This window comes from Rhamphochromis sp. 'chilingali' (assembly GCF_963969265.1).
Source record: "Rhamphochromis sp. 'chilingali' genome assembly, chromosome: 13".
In the NCBI taxonomy this organism is placed as follows: Eukaryota; Metazoa; Chordata; class Actinopteri; order Cichliformes; family Cichlidae; genus Rhamphochromis; species Rhamphochromis sp. 'chilingali'.
This window is the reverse complement of record NC_137940.1, coordinates 23,929,831-23,953,421: the sequence shown is the minus strand read 5'-3', so window position 1 is coordinate 23,953,421 and position 23,591 is coordinate 23,929,831. Positions and strand designations below refer to the sequence as shown.

General features: G+C 39.8%; 1 protein-coding gene across 2 annotated transcripts; it reads left to right on the top strand.

Annotated features, from left to right (window-relative positions):
* Positions 1-345: 345 nt before the first annotated feature.
* Positions 346-6,269, top strand: drd1a (dopamine receptor D1a). Of its 2 annotated transcripts, XM_080901057.1 has the most exons (3): positions 346-408; positions 492-607; positions 1,400-6,269. In XM_080901057.1, exon 3 carries the CDS (start codon positions 1,778-1,780, stop codon positions 2,888-2,890), a length of 1,113 nt encoding a protein of 370 aa, XP_080757183.1. In that variant the 5' UTR covers positions 346-408; positions 492-607; positions 1,400-1,777; the 3' UTR covers positions 2,891-6,269. The 2 variants fall into 2 exon arrangements, with proteins under 2 accessions (XP_080757183.1, XP_080757182.1); XM_080901056.1 differs by having other exon boundaries at positions 357-607.
* Positions 6,270-23,591: the final 17,322 nt, after the last annotated feature.

The following is a 23,591-nucleotide window of genomic DNA, read 5'->3' as shown; positions in this document are numbered from 1 at the left end:
TTATCAGGATGCTGCGCCCGCATTTCTTTTCTTTCTCCAACAGGTGGCCTCAGCGACCCAATGTACTTGAACGGACCTTGCAATGATTTTATAATCTACCTCTTCATTTGAATAAACTTCACCAGATTTAAATAAGACTCTGGAAAATAACTACAGCAAGGCTTAACGGGGAACGGGATGCGTGATGATTTTCTCGTGAAACCTGTTGTGTCATAAAGCAGTGATCGAGATCGGTCGCCAAAGGGACACAGTCACGCGCTTTCATTCCCATCGCACTTTCTCCTGAATGGGACAACGTCAGAGCGCCGGTGTGGAAGCGAGCCAGAGGTCTTCGGGATCTGGCCGCAGATGCGCACTGTGGCTGCAGGAGGACGCAGCGAGAGCGCTGAGTGACATTTGAATCCGGTGGTGTGTACTATTAAATCACAGCAACAGTCAGCGAGCTGGCTTCCAGGGAGGACACAGGACTGTGCATTTATTTGTGTTTGCAGGAAATGGGGTCTGGATGCTCTTTGGAGGGACTTTACACTGGGAAGTTCGGATGGAAGCGGCGGGACGTTTGTTTTTAGATGTGGTATCAAGCTGCAGCTGACCGCACACTTTATCTGTAAGTAAGAAGTGAATTTGGTGCTAAAACAGTAAAATAGAGAAACCGCAAACACAGTTTGTATATATGTAGGAGGATGTGACTCTTGTTTTGAGTCACGTCTTAATAATTACAGCCCGCTCACGGGAAAATCCTGCTCTCACAGCTCCAGCCAGACAGTGTGTTATTCTAAATCGGATCATTGGCAATACAAATTACAGCTGTACGAGGGTTTATTGGGGCCATTGCAATAATAATAATAATAATAATAATGATAAAGTAATAAATTTAGTGGAGGAAGATTGGAATAGTAATTAGAACACTGATTAAATATAATACTTTACAATTATATTTATGCAAATAGGTCTTTCCTTGATTCAGCCCGGATTTACCACATTATGAGAGGTATCCGAATTCTACAAATACATAACTATAACTGGAAACTATTCAAAAGGAGACTGATTTTGATGAGGTGAAATTTGGGGCATCAGGAGCTACAAAGAGATATGCAAAGGTATGATTGATTATTATTGTCCAAACTGTGCTCTATCATGGGCCATTTAATGGTGCTTGGGGTGTGATGAGGCTGAATGAGCCCCTTCCCCCCCAAATCTTTTTACCTTTTACTTAAAATAGCCCTAATATTCTTTTGCGTAATCAGCTATATTAACAATCAGAGCTATTATATAAACCACAACACAACAAACCACAAAAAAGATATATAACATTTAGAAAATCATGCATATTTATGATTACTTTTATCTTACACAATATTGAATTTTTCTAGACTAATTCATTTCTTTTAATCCCCAGGGCTACTGATGTGTTCTGTAAGCAGACAGAGGATTCCTGCGATTACATTGGGTTTGGGGCTAAAACAGAACAAGCAGGAGAGAATCAGTGACTACACCACTGCACTGAGGAATTAAGGTACAACTACCTCTCCATCAGTGCAGCTCAGATGATGTCAAATCTATTTTACAGGGTCAGAGGGCAAATGACTGTCCCAGAGAGCATTTGCCTGAAATGTCTCATCTTTCGTGATTTATCAGACGATAAACTGATGGAGACTTTTCGCAGTAATGGAGAACAGGAGCCTCATAGAAACTAGTGGATAAAATGTAGCAAGACTCTTCAGTATGACATAAGCAAAGAACCCCCTCCTCCCCAAGCACACACTCACTTTCAGGGATGGATCCCATGAACTTTACAACTGTCATCGACAATGGGTTTTTGGATGAGGCGCCATCAAGTCGTGTCCTAACTGGCTGTTTTCTCTCGCTGCTCATCCTCACCACCTTGCTGGGAAACACTCTGGTTTGCGCGGCCGTCACCAAGTTTCGCCATCTGCGTTCTAAAGTGACCAACTTTTTTGTGATCTCGCTGGCCGTGTCCGACCTATTGGTTGCCATCTTGGTGATGCCCTGGAAAGCAGTGACGGAGATCGCCGGATTCTGGCCGTTTGGCTCTTTCTGCGATACCTGGGTAGCTTTTGACATTATGTGCTCCACGGCCTCAATTTTGAACCTTTGCGTCATAAGCCTGGACCGCTATTGGGCCATCTCCAGTCCTTTCCGCTATGAGAGGAAGATGACACCCACAGTGGCCTATATTATGATCAGTGTGGCCTGGACGCTGTCTGTCCTCATTTCCTTCATTCCAGTGCAGCTCAACTGGCATAAAGCCCAAACCAAATCTTACACTGCTCTTACTGGGTCCTCTGTTTCACTGGCATCAAACGCTACATCTTACCCAGAGAACTGTGACTCAAGCCTGAATAGGACCTACGCCATCTCCACCTCTCTTATAAGCTTTTACATCCCTGTGGTCATCATGGTGGCCACCTACACACAGATTTACCGCATTGCCCACAGACAAATCAGGAGGATCTCTGCTCTAGAGCGGGCAGCCGAAAGTGCCAAAAACAGACACGACAGCATGGGCAGAGGCTCCAGCATCGCAGACTCGGAGAGCTCCTTCAGGTTGACATTCAAGAGGGAGACAAAGGTGCTGAAGACGCTGTCAGTGATAATGGGGGTGTTTGTGTGTTGCTGGCTCCCATTTTTCATCCTCAACTGCATGGTGCCCTTCTGCGAGCAGTCGAGCGGAGGGGAGGCTTTCCCCTGCATCAGCCCCACCACGTTTGATGTGTTCGTGTGGTTCGGCTGGGCTAATTCCTCCCTAAACCCCATCATCTATGCCTTCAATGCGGATTTCCGGAAGGCCTTCTCCATCCTGCTGGGATGCCACAGACTGTATCCAGGAGGCCACGACATAGAGACGGCCAGTCTAAACAAGAAATGACTCACAACTCTCTCACAGCACTGACTCATCCCTTAATTCTTAAAACAGTCCAAGAGTTCCTGTTGCAGCCAGTCTGATTGACTTGAAATGCAAAGACTGCTTTCGTGCGCTAACTCTTATTTTGACTGAAGGGTACGACGACCCCACATGCATCCATGTTTGCATTAGGTGAATGGTCTGCCTTTGCGATGTCTACCATAGCGGGCTTGCTGTGCTCGCCATTGTCTCTACACTGTCTTCAGATGGGAGAAGCTCCTGATAGAGGAGAGAGGATTTGGGATTGAGATTAAAATCCGCCGCTGTTGCACCAGGGATCTGGGAGAGCAGCGGTGCTGACAAGCTCTTGGGATAGATAATCCCATGACTGGGCAGCACACACCCTAATGATGTCAGACACTGCTCTCTTCTATATCATCAAACACACACACACAAACAAACACTGTCAAAACATGCTCCCCGAAATATCATGTAGCACCCAGCATGCACACTACAACAACAAATTCCATGACAGCACACAGAAACACTGTTAGTCTTTACACTGACATTTCAGGACCTGCAAAGACTCCAGCAGTAAAGCATCAAGCCAAATTATGTTGAACATATGTACAGGTAAAGTACATCCACAAGTGACTTAATATTACAGCTAGAATGAAAAGTGAATAAATTCAAGTGTAAAAGGAAATCCCTAAGAAGTGGAGACGTAAAAATGTGATCTGAATCCGTATAGGATGCAGAGATGGGGAAAAACAAACCGACTGCCTCGTTACTGGTTGAAATGTTATTTATAAATCATCGACATTTCGAATCATTATAACTTTAAACCAAATTTACAAACTTGTGACCTCCGAAATGACACCAGTCAGCGGCAACATTAAAACCATTTGCCTAATATTGTGTAACACTTTGGGCCCTGTGGGTTGTGAGGTGGGGCAACGGTGGATTGCATCCTGGAGATGCTCAACTGAAGATCTGCTAAGTTCGGAGGCCAGGTCAGTGCCTCGGGCTCTTCTTGTGTCGAGTCATCCATGAGCAGTTTTTGCAGGGTGGAGGGGTGCCTTGACCTGCTGTATTCAGGGAATAAGTTGCCACTGGGTTGTGTTTGTTCTGCCGCTATGTTCATGTGGGTGGAATATGTCAAAGTAACATCTAGATAAGTGTTTGAGCCCAAAGTTTCCCTGCAGAGCATTCCATTTTTACCAGATAAAGAATGTTATTCATTTTACCTGTTTGTGGTTTTAATGTTGTATCAAATTGCCTGATTTTTCCAGTGCTTGAAAGTGTTTTATTGGCAGAAGACAGTATTGTACCTGCTATGGATGGGATTATTATGGGATTATGGGTTCTTTATGTGAAAACTGAAATGGGTTGGTGTAATGTTGTTTTATGTTCCTGTGAAATTGAACAGAAATACAGTGTCAACTGGTGACACACTTCCTTTGTGCAATAAATTGCATAGTGAAAGCACATCTAAATGACAATTGTGTCATTTTTTGTGACCGTTATTTACCATGGGTCTTGTTCTCACTGATTTTGTCACAGTTCTTATTGGTTTGGATGCATTACTGAATTTCTCTGTGAACTCCAACAAGGCAATGAACACAAGATGCCAGACAATCAGCCAGCCTACAGTTTAGAGCATTAAAACTACTGCTTTTCTGAGTTAAACCTAACAAGACGGACAATGCAAAAAAGCAACTTGTAGCACAAGAAAACCGCATGGCAGGCAACGGGACTCTCGTACAAAATATAAGTTAGAAGGAAACAGAGGAACACCATAATTTGTAAGAATTAATTAAAAACCACACAACTCTATTGGGAAATAAAAGTCCACTTATCAGCTGTTTTACTTCACTTGAAACATAAATGAATTTTGGTGTAATAAAGATGTTTTTTAAAAAACTTATTACATCACATCATTCAAGTTGCTAGTTTGACATGAAATGCATTAGACCACAGTTTAAATTATGCTTTAGACTGATTTTTACATTTATTTACTGCTGTACTTAAACTGCAAATTTAATAATATGTTTTCTATATCAAATGCATCTTTTCATTTCCACTAAAGCCCCCCAAAATAAAAAATCAGTAATCGTCAGAAGAATTTTGCTCATCAAAGATGAATAAACAAGACAAATCTTAATTATTATTATCTTTATTATTTTAGTGAGGCCACTATGTTCCCATATAATGAAGAAAAAATGGCTCATGTTTTGGAAAATTATCTGTCTGTTCTGGTTTCCTGTCTGGAAATCTTTCATCAGTAGCAGAACCCCGGGAAGTAATGAAATAGTCCTGCACGTATTGCAATGTAATATAAACCCTTTTTATACCGCAAATCAGAATTAATTTTAGAGGTGCTGGTAAATATTCTTTTTAGCTTTGGAGAAAGTTAGCATTTGCCACTGCTTCCAATCTTTTGCTAAGTGAATTTTTCTCTTTGTGTAGGCTAAAGCTGACTTAGTTTGCTAATGAGCTTTAGCTTCTTCTTCTTCTTTTTTTTTTTGAAAATTACCTGTAGAAGTATTAGTAAACTTTGATTTTAGCTTTGAAAAAAAAAAACTTTAAACAAAGCCAGTTAGCATTTTTACTGCTTCCAATCACTGTGCTAATAATTCTGTTTCTGTAGGCTTTAGCCACCATTGCATTCAACATTACCTTAATTTTTCAGGCCCAGGGGTTGTCGCTTGGGTGACAGGCACAAATTCATCTGACAGACATGAGTGGTGTTGACCATCAAATCTAAATCTTGGCAGAATCAATCATGACTAATAGATGTTGTGGCCAAAACTGTGAAAATAAGACCCAGCAAATATCAGAGACATAACAAGATAAAGAACATCATCATTAAGATCTACCGCTAATCTGTTAGCCAGAGTGAGAATTCATGACAAGCAAAAGCTGTAAGTGTGTTGTGAGTGAATATGCAGGTGTTATATTGGTTTTACTACTGTATACATGTTATGTTACATTCAGAAGTGTATAAAGCCATCAGAAGAAACAGCTGTGCAATGTCTGCTTGTGCATGTGGAAGCATCAGTGCACATGTTTATAAATGTATATTTGTCCATTTTCATGAAATCCACAGGGTGTGTGTGTGTGTGTGTGTGTGTGTGTGTGTGTGTGTGTGTGTGTGTGTGTGTGTGTGTGTGTGTGTGTGTGTGTGTGAGATAAAGAGACAGAGTGGCTGCACAGCCTTGACCTCCACACATCAAATTACCTAAAGCCAATTTCACACCAGCATCCAAAGAGCAAAACCTAATGGGATCAGCTGCACTTCACATCTAACATTTCACTCTCACATAACCCTGGTGTTCATGTGTTTGTTCAGTCCGGTGATGTATTGCCATCATTTGTAAAGTGAAGCGCCTAATCAGAAGTTGTGAATAGCCTGGCATAATAAAGGAGTGCAACCATTGTGGCACCTCTTTATCCCCACTGTTGGCTTTGTTTCTTTCTTTGATTGCATTACAACATTTCCCACTCTATCAATTTTTAAACAATACCAAACGGCTAAACAAGAACTTTGATTCCGATGCACCTTTGTCGCCTCCGTGTTTCAGTTCCTTGTTAAAAGAAGAGGATAAGGAGGATTGTAGATTTTAGTTTGCGGTGGTTCCACTGTCTGTTATGGATTTACCTGTGACAAGAACCTAATCCACTCAGATGCTTCAATGGGGAGTACGAGGGAAATTGAAGTAGTTGAAGTGTGAAAAGACAGCAGAGCAACGACAAGGACGAAATAAATTATATTTGGCAAGACCCAGTTACACACTCTGTTCCACATTAGCCTGCTGCGTCGTCTTAAAAGATAAATCACACTCAAAGATGGTTTGACATGAAGTTCATGTTCGGTAATGTTAATGAATATCTCTGTAGATGCGTCGTAAAAATCAGAACTTGATTAATTTTTCTGTAGAACTGTTGCTTCGTCTTGCTGGTCAACCATATTAAAATAATTACGGGGCAATAAATCCCTCTCAATAAGCAGCAAGTGTAAGAAGTGACATCGTTCAGTTGAATTAAGTTAATGCTCATTATAAATATGTAAAAAACTATATACTGTGAGAGAAACTCTTCCTCTCATGGGCTAACACACAGACACACACGCACGCAGAGCTGTCCTTTAAAGGCCGCTTTCTCTTGGCTCTGGACTGTCCTTGCCTCTAAGAAACCTCCTCAAGCGTGCCACGAGAAGGGAACAGCAATTAATTTGAGTGACATCATTCAGAGTGATGGCTGAGGTGGCAACAAGACAGTGTGTTTGTGTGTGTGCGAGGGAATGTGTGTCTGTGATGCAGTGCTACAACTGCTAGCTCCAGTGCCCAACCCAGAGTCCTTGCAATGTCATGTGCACTCGGCGAACACAGAAAATTTCTGTTTGCTGCCCTTTCTTTCCCTCCTGTGGAACTTGTGATATTCTCAGAGCAATCCTGCCTTTTTGGATTGGCACTTCAGAAAATGGATGTTAGATGTGGTAACTTTAGATGATGCTAATGACTGGCCTTAGGGAAATGATTTACTGAGACAGAGAGCGAGAGAAAAAAGGGACAAGGAGACAGACAGTCTTATGTAAGAATCAAGCAATGGCAACTTAAAAAAAAGAGACACAGCGGATGCTGTGTAAATATCACATAACCCACCAGAAAGTGTCATCAGTCTGACTGCCGTCACATATATAATGAAGGATCCTGTAGTCACATACTGTTTGCTTCAAGAAAGATGCACCTGGTGGATTTTTAATGCCATTAATGATTCCTCTGAGAATTAAAATGCTATTAAACAGTTTGCCATAATCTGTATCACTCTCCATTAAATATGTATTATTCAAAACTGTCAGAGCTCTTATAATTGCACTAGAGCCTAATGCATTTTAATACCTCGCACAACACCAGGATTGAGAGCAAATGTGTTGGTGGCTGCAGCCAAAGTGCATCAACACAGTTACATGCTGAAAGTCATGAATACACTTTGCATGTTAAAAAACACCTTTTAACTTTTTTTTGTCTGCGTCTGGTCTCGCTGGTGAAATCACCAATGTTCTATGATGATTTTCGATTATTTTGAGGTGAAAGAGCATCAGCACAATCACAACACACACCCAGCCACTCAAATTCTCTTTGTGTCGGGGTCGATGGAGGCTCTCTTTGCAAATGGCACAGCAGATTCAAAAAGCTTGTCTGATTTTGGCAAAAGGCTGCTCTTCAAAAATAGATACATAAGCTTAAGCCAAAGGTTGCCCTGCAAATCTTTTGACCTTTAGTGCCCGTTCTTTGCGGCAAGCCTTTCATTCATCTTTCTGATTTTGCTCTTGCTCACCATTTCTCTTTCTTATCACACTCCTCCGCTCTCTTCCTCCACCCTCGTACTGTTTACTGTTCGTGCTACAAACCCGCTGGCATTACTGCGTTACCATTCGTCACTCTAACTGGCTCCAGTGGAAAGGACATGCCCTCTGACCCCACCACTGGGAAAGGACCAAGGGAACGAAGAGAAAGGAATGCTCACACAGAGAACTTCAAAGAGATAAGAGAAAAAATATTTATGCGAGGGAGGGATGCACAATAAAAGACTGGTTTAATTTTAGCAAACAACCAGCTTACCAAGAGTTTGGTCTACTAGTTTGGTTAAACATAGTACAGTATACTTTTGCACAATACTGTACAAAAGCCTCAAGCTGTGTATTCTTTATATTTTTATAATTATATTTTGCGATTTATAAAAAAAACATGTAAACATAAATCAAACAGTATATAAGGCCAAAACAGGCTTTTTGCAATTCCAACAATATTTGATATGACCATGTTTAATTCTTCAGTACAGCCTTAATTCTCTTTGGGAAGCTTTCTTCTAATCTCTTTTTAAGTAAAATTCAGGAATAGTTCTCTAGCCTTCTTGAAAGACATTCAGACCTCTTCTTTGGATATCTGCTGCCTTTTGTTCTGTTCTCTGTCAAGATATTGTTGTAATATGACTTCACTTCAAGCTACACTACATGAGCCCTTTCTCCCTTTCTTAAGAATGGCTTCTTGACAGACTCCTTTCCACTGAGACCATTTCTGCTGAGACTTCAATGAACAGTAGATGGATCCGCTGAAGGGCCAGTTGCATCTCTCTGGTCCTGTGTCGGGTCTTTGGTGGAGTTTTTCCTATTTCTTAAGCCCTTTCCACACCAAACATGTAGACACAACACTGGTTCATGCCTTGAGTTATGTGCATTTTTATGTGTGAGTGGTTATCATGTCAGTATTAAGTAGATCAGGGGTGTCAAACTCAAATACACAGTGGGCCAAAATTCAAAACTGGAACAAAGTCGCGGGCTAAAGTTAATATTTATTGAAATATATTTATTCCTCCAGATATGAGAATGAATCTTTTCTTATGGACTCAAACACGTTTTGCTGAAAAACTGAATATGGAACAAGCAAAGCTTAATACTAAACAATATATATATTAGCTGTATAATACCAGTAGGCCAGCTCTAATAGTAATTTGGTATGGCTTCACGGGCCAAATGTAATTAGGCTGCGGGCCAGAGTTTGACACCTATGAAGTAGATCAACAAAAAAAATATCCTAAGGTACAAAGACAGGTCTGAAAATGAGTGAAAATTTACAATTATCCAAGGCAAAGAAATGTGTTGCGTCACGAATGGCAGAAAATTTTAAACAGACCACAGTGGAAGACAAAGTGAGTAAAATCTGGCAGATGGCAAATAAAGGTTGTGTTTATGTGGCTCAGGACCATGTTCATGCTGTTTGCACCGTAGAATGTTACACTAGGACACTGCGTGACTTTCTTACCCTGGTCGATGAATTCACACACACAAAAAAAGCCTAAAAACTTGCAAAAGCAAGTTTGGTTGTTTTTGTTTGTTTGCTTGAAATATATTTCAAGCAAACAAACAAAATATTGGTGTGCACAAATATGCTGTCAAGTATCACAAAGAAACTGAACATGAGTACTTAGAAGTCCTGCTGATTTTCTGCTGCTCATGTATGTCTGAGTAGTGATGTGCAGAACAATGTTAAGTATGTAAAAGTGTGGAATTCTCAGTTTCTGTATCCCATCTGAGCTTATTCTAAAACCTAGCCAGAGATTAGTTGATGCTGCTGATGGTGAAGAGGTGTATACTTTAGGTAATCCAGATTCTAGTAAAATGCTTTCCGCAAAATGCCATCACCACGGCTTTGTAGTCGCATCAATCACATATAAATCTGTGATGTCAAAGCAAGTTTTAAGATATTAAACTGTCAGATAACAGAAGAAAATAGTCATACTCATGTCTTTCTCTATTTGGCTTCTTTCTAGCAATCTCTCTTCAGGCCTTAGTAAATAAAAGGAGTACAAACACTCTTACCATTTAATTTTCATATTTTTCAAAAGTGCATGAGAGCAGCACAAGCATGACTCAGCACATGCAGTCATCAGCTCCAAAGCTCTCACATTCAGCACTGCTCACTGTTTAGCTCATTTAGGCCAGACAAACAGCAGCCATCATTAAGCCCATGAAGCAGGGCAACTATCTCCCAGTTCCCAGTAGATTTGGCAGTAATCACTCAGTTGCTCTGTGTCTGACAGCTCATTCAGCTGATGATGTTTTTTAAAAAGACATCTTCTCCTGCACAAGCTAGCTGATTAGCATTAGCATCACCACAATTCACCTCTGGGGCATCCTACCAGCAAGAACATCAACATTAGCATCATTAATAGCATTTTCTCCACTTAGAGCTGTCTCTGCCAGACAGCACCTCTTCTCTCCCCAACTAAGCTGCAGAGCGTGGCTGGAGTGGACAACATCCCTGCTGAGAACACTGTTCACCCTCCAAACTCATTTGCACCCAGCTTATTATTCAGTGTATAATTTGATTAGCTTCCACTGCTTTGGCTTGTTACTCATTTAATATGCTTCAGCAATGTTTCCTTCTCCACCTCAATGACAGTTTGTGATATGCTACCAAGGCAATATAAGCCGTTTTTTAGCCAACATTTAATCTGCTTTCTATAGTGGATTGGGTCAGGACAAATCAGGTCAGTTTATTTTTTTAGCTCATGTCCCCTGGAGGTCACTCCATGAGACAAAATGACCAACCACTGGTTTGTGAAGTTCCGATCTGGAACCTCAATGTTAGCAACATGGCTGCTTTTGCGCTGCCTTGCTAACACCAGAAGCGATTGTATTTGGAAGAAAAAGTGGAGTGCTAAATCCTCAGCTAATGATAGCAAGCTTGATTAACCATGGAGATTAACTAGCTTTTGGAGTCCGCCTCAGGACCGCCTCACCTGGAAATGCCATTTTTGGCACCAGCCCCGGAGGTTGCTGCCTGAGTCAGATATGACGCTGAATAATAATACCATCCACAGTACCTCTGTATGTGACTGAATAAATGCTTAAGCCTTGATTAGACTTTGACTACATTTGGGGCGATCGTGGCTCAAAGAGTTGGCAGTTCGTCTTGTAACCTGAAGCCCCGGCTCGGACAGTCTCGGTCGTTGTGTCCTTGGGCAACACACTTCACCTACCGCCTACTGGTGATGGCCAGAGGGGCCGATGGCGCAATATGGCAGCCTTGCTTCTCTCAGTCTGCCCCAGGGCAGCTGTGGCTACAACTGTAGTTTGCCTCCTATGGAACGCCAGGACTGCCATAATGAATTAATTAAATACACCATTAAATAATTAATTAAATGTGGCAATAATTAATTAAAATTGGAATTAATTAATTAAATAAATAGTTATGACACATGTAATTAATTAATTATTGACACATTTAATTAATTATTTATGTATTTCACATTTTAATTAATTATTGACACATGTAATTAATTAATTATTGACACATTTAATTAATTATTTATGTATTTCACATTTTAATTAATTATTGACACATTTCATTAATTATTGACACATTTAATTAATTATTTAATGATATATTTATTTATTTCATTTTGGCAGTCCTGACGCCTGGCTCTCGTCATGAAGTAATTTTATCTGTCAGCCTCACCCATCAAACTCAGGGGGCGGGGTTAACGCTGCCCATGCAGCTTCTCTAACATTTGATTGGTTGCCGTGCAAAGTAAGTCAAAACAGGTCGATCCTAGAAAATCGATTGCTTGTGTAGACTTGGGGCAGCCAGTTATCCCAGAATGCAGATCAAATCACAAGCAGCAATGGTGGTGGTGTAGTTTTAAAATACCCCGTTTTTCTGTCACCAGCTACACTTTTAACAGTGTTTTAGCCGCGAATGTCGCGACGTATGTCTGGTCAGGTTGTCAACATAGAACATGTTTGCAAAAGTGCTCAGATGTTTTCAGAGATTTCACTAGCTCTGCTAACAGTTAGCATGCAGAGTGCACCGAGGGGGTTACGTTAACCGGTTTGTTTACATATTCCACTCTCCGTGTTCCACATGTTGCATTCGCAGATTCTCATTTTCACCGAACGATCGTCTCTTTCCGCCTGGTCTTGTGTCTCTGTGCTTCTGTAACATAAAGAACGAGCTGACATTTTTCTCACGAAACCAGCGATCAGCTCAGCAGACCCTCAGTTTACCTGCATGCATCCTCCTCCTCATCTGTCAGCTGTTTAACACCTGCTGCTAATTCAAGAAACACGCCTAGTTACCTGGTGATAGTCACAGTTTAACTGGGCAGCCGGTGCTCGATATAACGCAATGTCAGCGCATTTTTCTGCACAAGATAAGTAAATATAGTGTTTTCCCCGAGCGCAGAGCTGCTGGAGCTCGTTTCCTTACAGAGCACTTTATAGGCGAACCAGCTTCATCAGCGGCTGATGTCCAATCACCGGCACACAGCTTTCAAACCTCAGCTGAGTTTTAGCTCTCAGTGGTTAAACGCTGGACTTCATTCACTCAGGTTCTGTCTGTCGGGTCACGTTTACTTCGCTGTTTTATTTACAACTGAGCAAATCGGTTTGGCTGAGGTTAAAGTTACGTTTCATAACTGCATAGTTTCACAGACGTTTAATGGTTCACTGGCACATGTGTTAGACTGAACTATCATCTAAATATCATCTGTTTTTTAATAGTTATTCAACTGTATTCTAAGCACCAGCTGTCTGTTAGAATGTGATTTTTTCTCTCTCTGTTGGCAGAGGTATAAAAATGCGCAGGAAAATCTGACATGCATGGCGAACTTCACCGACGATATTTAGGGAGGAATAAACACACATCAAACATAAATGAACCATTTGCCTGTCTCCATAATTGAGAGAATTTTCTCTTCTTATGTCAACACTCTCTCTCTTTTTTTTCTTCTTTTTTTTTTGCTTTTTCGGTCATGTTATGTTTACCTGTCAAAGGCTTGTTACAAACTATGAAACACATTGTGCAGACTTCTGGATGTTAGAAGAAAACTAATACTGCTCATGAATGAGACTAAAGGCAGGAAGGTGTCCTTTAAAACTAAACATGTTAATAGGACCTCCCTGTTTATATCATAGTTTATGATATAGCACGTGTATTTCAGTAATAGCCTGCTGAGGCCACTATACGTGCTGGCCTCATATCAAATGTGAAGGCAGACTGAGTCTATGTTTGACGTTTTTTATATCTAATCTTCCTTTTCAAACATTTAAACAGCAGCGAGTCTGCAGCTGAGGGAATACAAATTCAAATTGTCGGAACAGGTTTGCTCGTTTCTTGGATTCATTTGGTGATTTATTAAATGTATAACTGTTATTCTAATCTGCTGCTGAGTCTCTTACACTTTTCTTTATGCTGTATATTTTCACGTCTCTGGAATAGTTGGCAGTTAGATAGTCAGCTGGGAAACTTTGTGTTAACTCATGGAGCTGAGGATATCGTGGATATGCTGACCTCGCTGCGTGGTGTACAGAGCGAGGTCAGCATGATTAATATTCACAATAAAAATATTAGCCGAACATCATGAAGTCTGTATGTGTTTCATAGTGTCGAACAACCTTTGTACAGTTAAAGCCAGCAGTTACTACATGACGGAAACACCAACGTTATCTCTTTTATGTGTTTATACACAGGTCACGCTGATTACTGAACAAAAACCCAAAGATCAGATGTTAAACAGATTTATTTGCTCTCTCTCCTCCTTAAACATGTTTTTAATGTTAGTTATAATTCAGAATTGGCGACTGAAACACGTAGGACACATAAGAACATCAGGAAATAAAACATCGATAAATATAACCTCAGTAAAAGAAGTCAGCGGGGGTTACTACAGCTGTGTACCGGGGCCTGCGCTTTGTCGGTGGGATTGCTTGCGAGGCGAGCGGGTCTATCCCACGCTTTGCCGTGAGACTGGGCAGACATCTCCGAAATCATCGAAACACTTTTGCAAAGAGGCTGTATCTTGACAAACCGACCAGACACATGAAGATTAAACCACTACATTCTCGGCTAAAAAAATATTAAAACGGTATTTGGTAACACACAAACAGGGTTTTTCAAAGCTCAGTTCTGTTAGCTTCCACATGCCGGTTGTTGTGTGCTAGAAACAATGGCCACCAGGCCAAAGCAATGGTTTTGACTCGATCAGCGTTAACCCCGCCCCCTGAGTTTGATGGGTGAGGCTGACAGATAAAATTATTTCATGATGAGAGCCAGGCGTCAGGACTGCCAAAATGAAATAAATAAATATATCATTAAATAATTAATTAAATGTGTCAATAATTAATGAAATGTGTCAATAATTAATTAAAATGTGAAATACATAAATAATTAATTAAATGTGTCAATAATTAATTAATTACATGTGTCATAACTATTTATTTAATTAATTAATTCCAATTTTAATTAATTATTGCCACATTTAATTAATTATTTAATGGTGTATTTAATTAATTCATTATGGCAGTCCTGGCGTTCCATAGCCTCCACCAGTGTGTGAATGTGAGAGTGAATGAATAGGGGAATTGTAAAGTGCTTTGAGGGTCTCGAAATGCGCTATATAAATGCAATCCATTATTATTATTTATTGGGGTTAGGTTAATTGGTGATTCTAAATTGCACACAGGTGTGAATGGTTGTCTGTCCCTCTCTATGTTAGCCCTGTGATCCTTGTAATCTGTCCAGGGTTTACCCTGCCTCTTACCCTATAGTAGTTAGGCTCCAGTAAGCTGGATAGACTTTCTGCATCTGTAAGTACGCTAGGGTCCACTTGTGTCCGAACGATGGAAATTTTGTCATCGGATGAGTATGTGAGGGTCTGTATGGATATGGGTGTGCTGCTAATTTTTCTTTGTTTTTGTTGTTTTTTTCTGAACGCGTGGACTTGACTGACCACAAAGAAGTTACATTGTAATGCACCAACTACAGTGCATGCCAAGTGGTGAACATTAAGCACACTTCAAGCGCTTTACTCATCTTAACGTTTTCAGTTAAAAGTAAAAAAAACCAAAAAAAACCCAACCCAAAACTAAATGAAAGCATTAAGCAACCTGATGGATACAAATGCACAGACAATGCTGTGCAAGTTAATGTTACATAAGATGTAGCTCAAAATTTAGTTTCTAAAGTCAACTAGATAACAATCACTTCTGATTTTGCTTGTAAAATGAGCTGTTTTTTGCTAGCAACCACTGAGTCATTTGCTATGTCTACATGACATAGAAACCACGTGTTTTGCTTTTGCAAAAGGAAAAGATGTTTCACAGATGGGTAATGTGTTACTCTTGCACATAAGTGAAACCCCCATATGAGGTAGTGAGAAATGCACTCTCATTTGAAAGCAACTAGTTTCTGCTTTCATTCACAGTTTCTCTAATCTGGCAACACGAAAAACCAGTGACAGCATAGTTTGACATTTTCATCAATTGTACCAGTTTCTTGTGAACTTTTTCATTTCTCTAGACCCATACCATTCTTATTTATAGTTTTTAGATTTTCGCTGGCAATTAAAGGGGTTCTCCACTATTTCACACATTTAGTTCAGTTTAGTCATTACTAAGGTCACTGTTACAGCAGCTGTAATAGTAACCTTAAGGAGAAGTGGAGGGGCAGTCAGCTTTGATTTTAAAATTTTTGTATTAAACCTTATTAACCTTAACCTTAATAATAACCTTATTATTCATCATAATTAAGTATGTATAAAGGAAAGAAAGCCTATAATGAAGCTCTATAATGAACTGCACAAAGCAAAGGGAAAAGCTTATTTAAACTGTTTTCAAGAGTCAATGTATTACCTGATAAAATGTGAAATATGAATGACAATTTTTTAAAGGAATGACTGAATTAATGGCTGAGCAAAAAAAGTTATTATGATAATTATATAAATATGAGTGTTGTATATATATTATATATATTGTCATGCATGTGACACAAAAAACGAATAGCGAGGTAAGGGGATGAAAAACAACAACCCGAATGAATGTAATGCCAGGCATAAATTTTAAGTCCTGCTCTATGCATGTGAAAAGGAGATTAACAGAGCGGGAGGACAGTACAGGCGACCACTCAGCAACAGACATCCCACTCGAGCGATGGCACTGTGACAAGCTGAACAAACATCCCCAAGAGAGAGACAGAAAGAACAGGAAGGAGGAGTACGGGGGGAGGGAGATAAGGACAACGAGATGAAAAGACGGTTTGAGAATTAAAGAAGAAACTGGGAGCAGATTGAGGCAAGGTCTATAATAAGAGAGAAAATTACAGGGCTAAAGAAGTAAAGAGTTAATCGTAGAAAGAAAATAAGTGGCTTTTATTGTATCTGTGTTAACTTAGTTGATCCGGATCCATATGCTGGTCAGGGTAAACGAGGAGTCGTTTACGCTTTAGTACAATACCGCCACCATAAAATGTTATCGTCTTCACTAATACAGTGGTGTATAGACAGAGGGGTGAGATCATATTGAACTTGTGCAAACATTTCCTGCTTTAACCTCCATAACTGGAGCAAATGTGTTCTATTTGATCACAGGGTTCTTTTTTTCAATCATTTAATTGGAGTTTGAAAATGCAGGTTTTACTCATCGCTACTTGGCTATATATATATATATATATATATATATATACACATATATATATATATATATATATTAGGGGTGCAACGATACTCGTATCGATATCGAACCGTTCGATACAGTGCTTTCGGTTCGGTACGCATATGTATCGAACAATACAAAATGTTACATTTATTTTATCAACTTTTCCTCTGACGATGCTGTCTGTGTTGAGAGCTCAGTGGATCTGCGTTTGACTACTCCGCCTAGGCTGCACTGTCCAGCGCAGATCCACTGAGTGCAGCGCAAGCTAGCGAGACAGAAGCTAAGCTCGTTGCAACATGGCAAATTGAACCTCCCCCACCCTCATTCATATCTGGCATTTGGAACTATTTTGGTCTTCATGTGAAGTATGACCCTGAAGGTAAGTGCGTCATGGACAAAAGTAATACAGTATGTCGAATGTGCCACGCAATCCTCAATTACATGGGTGGGAACTACTGCGTTAGCGCAGTTAGCTCGTTAATGTGTTGACGCCGTCCAGCCCCACGCACGGGGCGATCCACGGTAGCTTGTTAAAGGAGATTTGCCGTGTTGTGGCGTTAACAGCACTAGTGGGAACACAACGAATATGACTGCACATTTACGCCGACATCATCCTAGTGCAAAGACAAGTGGAAGCAGACAAAAACAACAAGCACGCATGCTACAAACTTTACCCGAGTCATTTAGACAGCCGTTAGCACATGATTCTCCTTATGAGAATATACCCCAGAAGAAGTGTATAGTATAGCTTTTATTTTGGAAAGAGACATTTCTCCGTAATAAACTCTCTTTTCCAAAGATGAGTGATTTCTCGATCCGATAGATTTATTATTTTATCCCCTTGTTGTTTCAGCAACATTAAATTTAAAAACTGTACGTTTGAGTTAAACTATATATTTATAATTTTAATAAATGACAAATTAAAAAAGCGTGAACATTTTTTGTATCGAAAAAATATCGAACCGTGACACCAAAGTATTGAACCGAACCGAACCGTGAATTTTGTGTATCGTTGCACCCCTAATATCTATATCTATATCTATATATATATATGTGTGTGTGTGTGTGTGTGTGTGTATATGTTACAATGTTTCTGTTGTAGTATTTTTAAAACACACAATATTTTATGCAGTGACTGAATCAAGACACCAGGATTAATAATGAACTGAGTACAAGATATGACCAAAGAGAAGAGTCAGGAAAACACAGTCTCGCTCAGATGGGCCAGAAATAGAAGCATGTCAAACATTTATTTTTGCAGTGTGATGGTACGATGGCTGTGCAACTGTGCTGTTTTTTTTTTTTAATTCCATAGGAGGGAAGCAGACAGCGGACACAATTTTGTCTATTTTAAGAAAGGACTTGTCAAGCGCAGCAGGAGGCTCTTTTACCCTCTGGAAAGTTCAGATGGGACCACACGAGCATAAACAAATGTGCGCACACATATAAAGAGAGCGGCACAGCTGGGGGATTGTGGGAACAACGATTGCAGAGCTTTCTTTTGGTCCTATCCGAGTACCATAAAATGCTTTAACCCTTTCACGTAAATATTTAATGGCACATTGCACTCCAGCCCCCTGAAAACTCAGGATATTCTCTCACCTTCATTTACCTTATTACAAGATAAATTTAGACAGGAGAGGACGGCTAACAGGATTTAGTATTTATTTATTTATTGTCATTGTCAAGAACAATGAAATTGCGTTTGGGGCTTCCATACAACCCAAAAAAAAAGAAGAAAATAATAAATACCCCTTAAAACCCAAGTGTACATATTTAACCCAGTGTGACTCCAATGCAATAAGACAATCCTTAGCAATAATGTTCGTAGAAATTCAGACAAAGACCTGAGAAACATGACAAAATACAACAATGCAACCCATTCAATATTATTGTACTGTGAGATATGATATCAGATATGATAGTTATCTATTTAAGAAAGAGGGGGGGGGGGGGCAGGAGGGGGAAGAGAATAAAGATATGATGCACCAATGCAGACCAGTTCATTGCTATTAAGAAGTTGGATATGGTTATTGTCCGTGAGAGGGGGGCAGAGAGTTCAGGAGCCTCACAGCCTGTGGATACAGGCTGTTGGCCAGTCTGGATGTTCTGGCCTGTATAGACCTGTACCTTCTCCCTGAGGGCAGCAGATGGAAAAGGTGGCGCGCAGGGTGATGTTGGTCCCGCAGGATACTGTGCACCCTCCTCAGACAGCGAGTGGGGAAGATGGCATCTACCAAAGAGCATGATTTTATTATTACTAAGAAGTGAAATGAAGTTCCCATAGGAGAGACTACCTCAGCCATCTGTTCTGTGATTCAGCAGCAACATGACAGAGAATAAAGTAGAAAATCCCAAACAATTCACCAGCTCACCAAATGGGACTTTAACCCATATACCTGCTGTAAGCCACGTCAGGGCTTACTGTGTAAATAAGAATGTAATAAGACTCCTATACGGAAAGAATAGAATAAACAAAGCATCTGTATTTAAATGGTTTGTATGAACACCGGGGAGAGGAAGTGGAGATGAATGGTTTTTCTGTGGACTGCATCAGTCGTCTTTAATTGTCCCAGATTGAAGTCTCCCCTCCTGTTTAGACCACCTACTGTCCATCAATAATTCAATATGTGAATCCCCAACCATGCTTGCCTCATTATATGAACTACCAGACTGACCAGTGACCTGACTACAGCTAGCATGTGTACACTTTTAATAATAATTGTAGATAAAAAAAACAAGGACACACTACTCACAGTCCTTTCGTGATGTTTTACTACTGCCCACATGGTCCAAATTACTCTAAGTTGGATTTTGAAGTCTGCCAAGTTTCTTTTTTTTTTTTTTTTTTTTTTTTTAACTAAATAATAAACGATATTGTGCAGCACGCAAGATAGACAGCGCACAGTGTGCTTTGAGGCAGCAGCCAAGAAAGCTTTAGTCCGCGTCTGTGAATACCCATGTCTGCCAAGTTTCCATAAAACCATTACATCAGAGACATGGCTGTGGCAGCCTTATCTCCTTATGTTTACTTCTCCTGCCATCTAAGGCTTACAGAATGACTCATGAATGACTTTTGAATCTGTATTTATTTTTTTAATGTAAGTCTACAAAACATTTTAGTTAATTATTTTAGGCCACACACTCAAATTGAATTCTACATTTTTCACTTTTTTCTCTATCCTTTTAAACCTTTTACTCTTAACGCCTAAATTACATATTGCGTCTCAGTTGAAAATCTTTACCAGGTACGCTGTGTAATTTGTTGAGAAAAAAATGGTGACAATGGAAACCCAAATTATCAACTCTTTGATTGATTGATTAATTGATTGAATCTTTATTTTGAACATGTTGAAAAAGTACAACAACATAGAATTAAAAGAGACAAACAAACAAAGCAAAACAAAAGGAAAACGAGCAAACACAACTACAAATAACTTTTATGTTCATAAAAGGAGCAAGAAGAAGCGTAAGCTTATTTAATCCCATCCCCTTTCCACTATCTAGTAATCAATAGACTACAGAAATACCTCATTGCAATTACATTATATGTTACATGTTTTTTTAAATTTATATATATATATATGAACCCTTACATTAGTGAACATTATGTACATTTAAAAGCTTGATTTAATTTCATTGTTATCTAGCTGAGAAATATGTTTTAACCATAAGGGCTTATTCTTTCTGGCCCATAAGCCAGAATTGGCACGCCAAAGACTCCAACCCAGCCCACTGGAAAATATGAAGGAGGACATAGATTTTGGACATATTTTCATAAGCTTTAAAGAGCTTTTCCTACTGATAAAGACTCCCCAATTCCCATTCATATTGCACAAAAGTAACTTATTAACAGATTAGTATTTAAATGATGATCTAATATAGAAATGTCTATTTTCTACTGTTGGTCCACAGAAACTGAATAAAAACTTTGCTACCAGAACATTTTTACACATACAGTTTAAGCTCAAAGAGCCACACTAATAGATTCCATTTATTTACTACAGCTGCATTTCTCCATCATGTAAAAAACTGCTGTTGTAATTGCTAAAATATTTTTCTTCTGTGTAGATATCTGATGACTCACAGAAAGAGGAGTCAAAGAGGTCACGGTTGGCCATATGTGCATCCCTGCTTTAATCAAAAGTCAAAACAGAGTAAAAAGTTACTACCTAGCTCGCCCTTATCCATAATTACCATTAAATATATGTAAACCAGCCTTTGTGTTTCTGTGTATGTCATGACACCTAGTGCGTTACTAAGTTATCACAAAGAGATGGGCAACTAGGCCTCCTTTAGTACAATAGAGCCCGTGGGGAAGATTTATGAGTCACAGGATCTCAGGAGACAGCAAGGAGAGACAGATCTGTGAGGAAACACAGACAATGGTGAAGGCTAAAGATGTCACTGCTCTAAAAAGGCTCAGACACGGGGTACAAACCTCCCACGGGGCAATGTATGGATGTCACTGGGAGATGCTAATTCAGTTGACATTAGTGTGTCCTATCTGCAAGAGTTACTTCAGAGGAAACAAAATAATCTAATCTTAGACGCACAGCATGTCGTAGGCTTACAGTGAAATAAATGAGGAGAAAAACACTTTGTAATCTATGTGCGAATACGATACGAAACTGTAACAAATACGAAAGGTTGTGCTGTTCTTTCTTTACAAAGGTCAACAACTGTAGTGCTGATTCCAGCTTTGTTCACCTCAGTGCTTCAAAAGAGAGCTGGGGCTTGAAAGCAGAAGACCTACACGAAACAGTGTCAGGACACAAAACATCAGGCTGCTGCTTTATAAGGAGGGAAAGAGCAACGATAACCTGGGAAAAAAATGCACAGCAGCAGAGAAAAAAAGCTCCAAGGTGAAAAAAGGAATATGTTTAAGGTTAAGTTGAATATATATAAAAAGAATATCCTAGAGGTTTTTTTTGTCTCATTTTTAATTACTTTTTAGGTTGTCTTGTTGTATGCCCCAGATCGTCACAAAAACAGTCATAACCCATGAGAAGCTTTCTGTCTTATAACCTTAAAGCCAAAGCTTTTAGGTGTTCCTTTATGTTTAAATAGGTCATCCTGTTTGGCCAAACCTGCTTGGGGGCGATATCTCTTGAAAACCAGCTGAAAGAACGAAACAAAAGACACAAAGTGCTAGAGGTGGAATTACTGGAAGGATAGGACAAGGTCTGCCTCTGTGTGTGTTTGTGTGTTTTAGTTAAGATCAAGTTCCACTGATAAAGAACTTCTGAACTTGTTAGTTTATCTAAGCCACAGTTTGTGCAAGTGAATGGGAGTCTAATTACACAATGACTGCATCATCGTACACCAGGACTGAAAAAGAAAAGGAGGCAGTAAAGCAGAGGACAAAAAAGTGTTCAGAGACGCAGATGAGAACCTAAGAGTGAACGGCAAAGATGGAGGATAGAGCGGGGTTGTTCAGGGAAACACCTGCCTGCAAGCTTTGAAGACAAGATAAAAGCATGTCATGTCTTTCACTGCACTTTGAACAATACAAGTGCCAGTGTGCGGTGACTCTGAGTGCATGCACCCCAACTTTTAAAGAAAACTGATAAAAATACACAAAACAGGATCAAAAATATTCAGGGATTTGACAACACCCGCAAAGTATTCAAGTGAAACAACACAACCAGATATAGGAATGCACTGAAAATACAGAAAGACATCATGTGATCAGTGTCAGTAGCTGCATGAGTCACCGACAGTCATACCTTAACCGTGTCCGTCTCTGTTTAGTGTCAGTCTGTGCTACACTGTGCTATCTCTATTTTCTTTTTAAATGCTCCACGTGTTGTCAAATTGGTGAAATGTTTTCTTGGTTTGCTTGTGTTTTTTTCACATGAAGCGTACTGAGCTCTTAGGCCCTAAGAGCTCATACTTCACATGAAGACCCTAAGAGCTTGGTGTCCCTAAGACTTAGGGACACCAAGCTATGCTTTTAACTCCCCTGACCTGCAAGGTTTGTACCAAGATCAAAAATTATCACCACACTCTCTCCCCTCCATCCCACCCCTCTTATGTTTGTCATAGCTCACATTTCTGCTTCCTTCCTGAGAAGTGATCCTTACATTTGTGTGTTTTTCTCGTGTGCAGTGAAGCAAGCACTGTATACCAGGATTGAGTGCGCAGCTGAATCTTAAAATGTTGATCTTGGATTTCAGTTTGCCATACAGGCAAAGACAGCAGAGGAGAGATGCAGGGAGAAATGCCAAATTAAGGTTTCTTTTTTTTTTAAGGAATGGATCTTACTGCTTCATTTAGCCTAAAACAGATTTTTACCAAATTTGCAGCCATGTTTAATACAGTACTGTGCCAAAGTCTTTAGCTACCCCTCATTTCTTTATATTTTTCTAGAAAAAATGGGAAATAGGTGCAGCAATTTACTGAAACGTGCAAACATAAATTGATATATAATAAGGCAAAAACATGCATACATTATACAATTCTAACAATATTTGGTGTGACCACCTTTATTCTTTAACACATCCTGAAGTCTCTTAGGCCACTTCCATCTAATTTCTTTAGTTAGTCTTTAGGAATAGTCAAAGGAGCTTGCAAAGAAAAGCGTCTGGACTTCTTTAAGTTGCTTGAAGACGTTTCACCTCTCATCCGAGAAGCTTCTTCAGTTCTAAGGTCAAATGGTAGAGAGTCCCAGATATAAACCTAGTGGGAGTAACCCCCCACAGAGGGACAAAAGGACCCCCTGATGAT

Excerpts from the sequence above, each read along its gene's own strand:
- drd1a (XM_080901057.1), top strand. The coding sequence starts at position 1,778 with ATGGATCCCATGAACTTTACAACTGTCATCGACAATGGGTTTTTGGAT.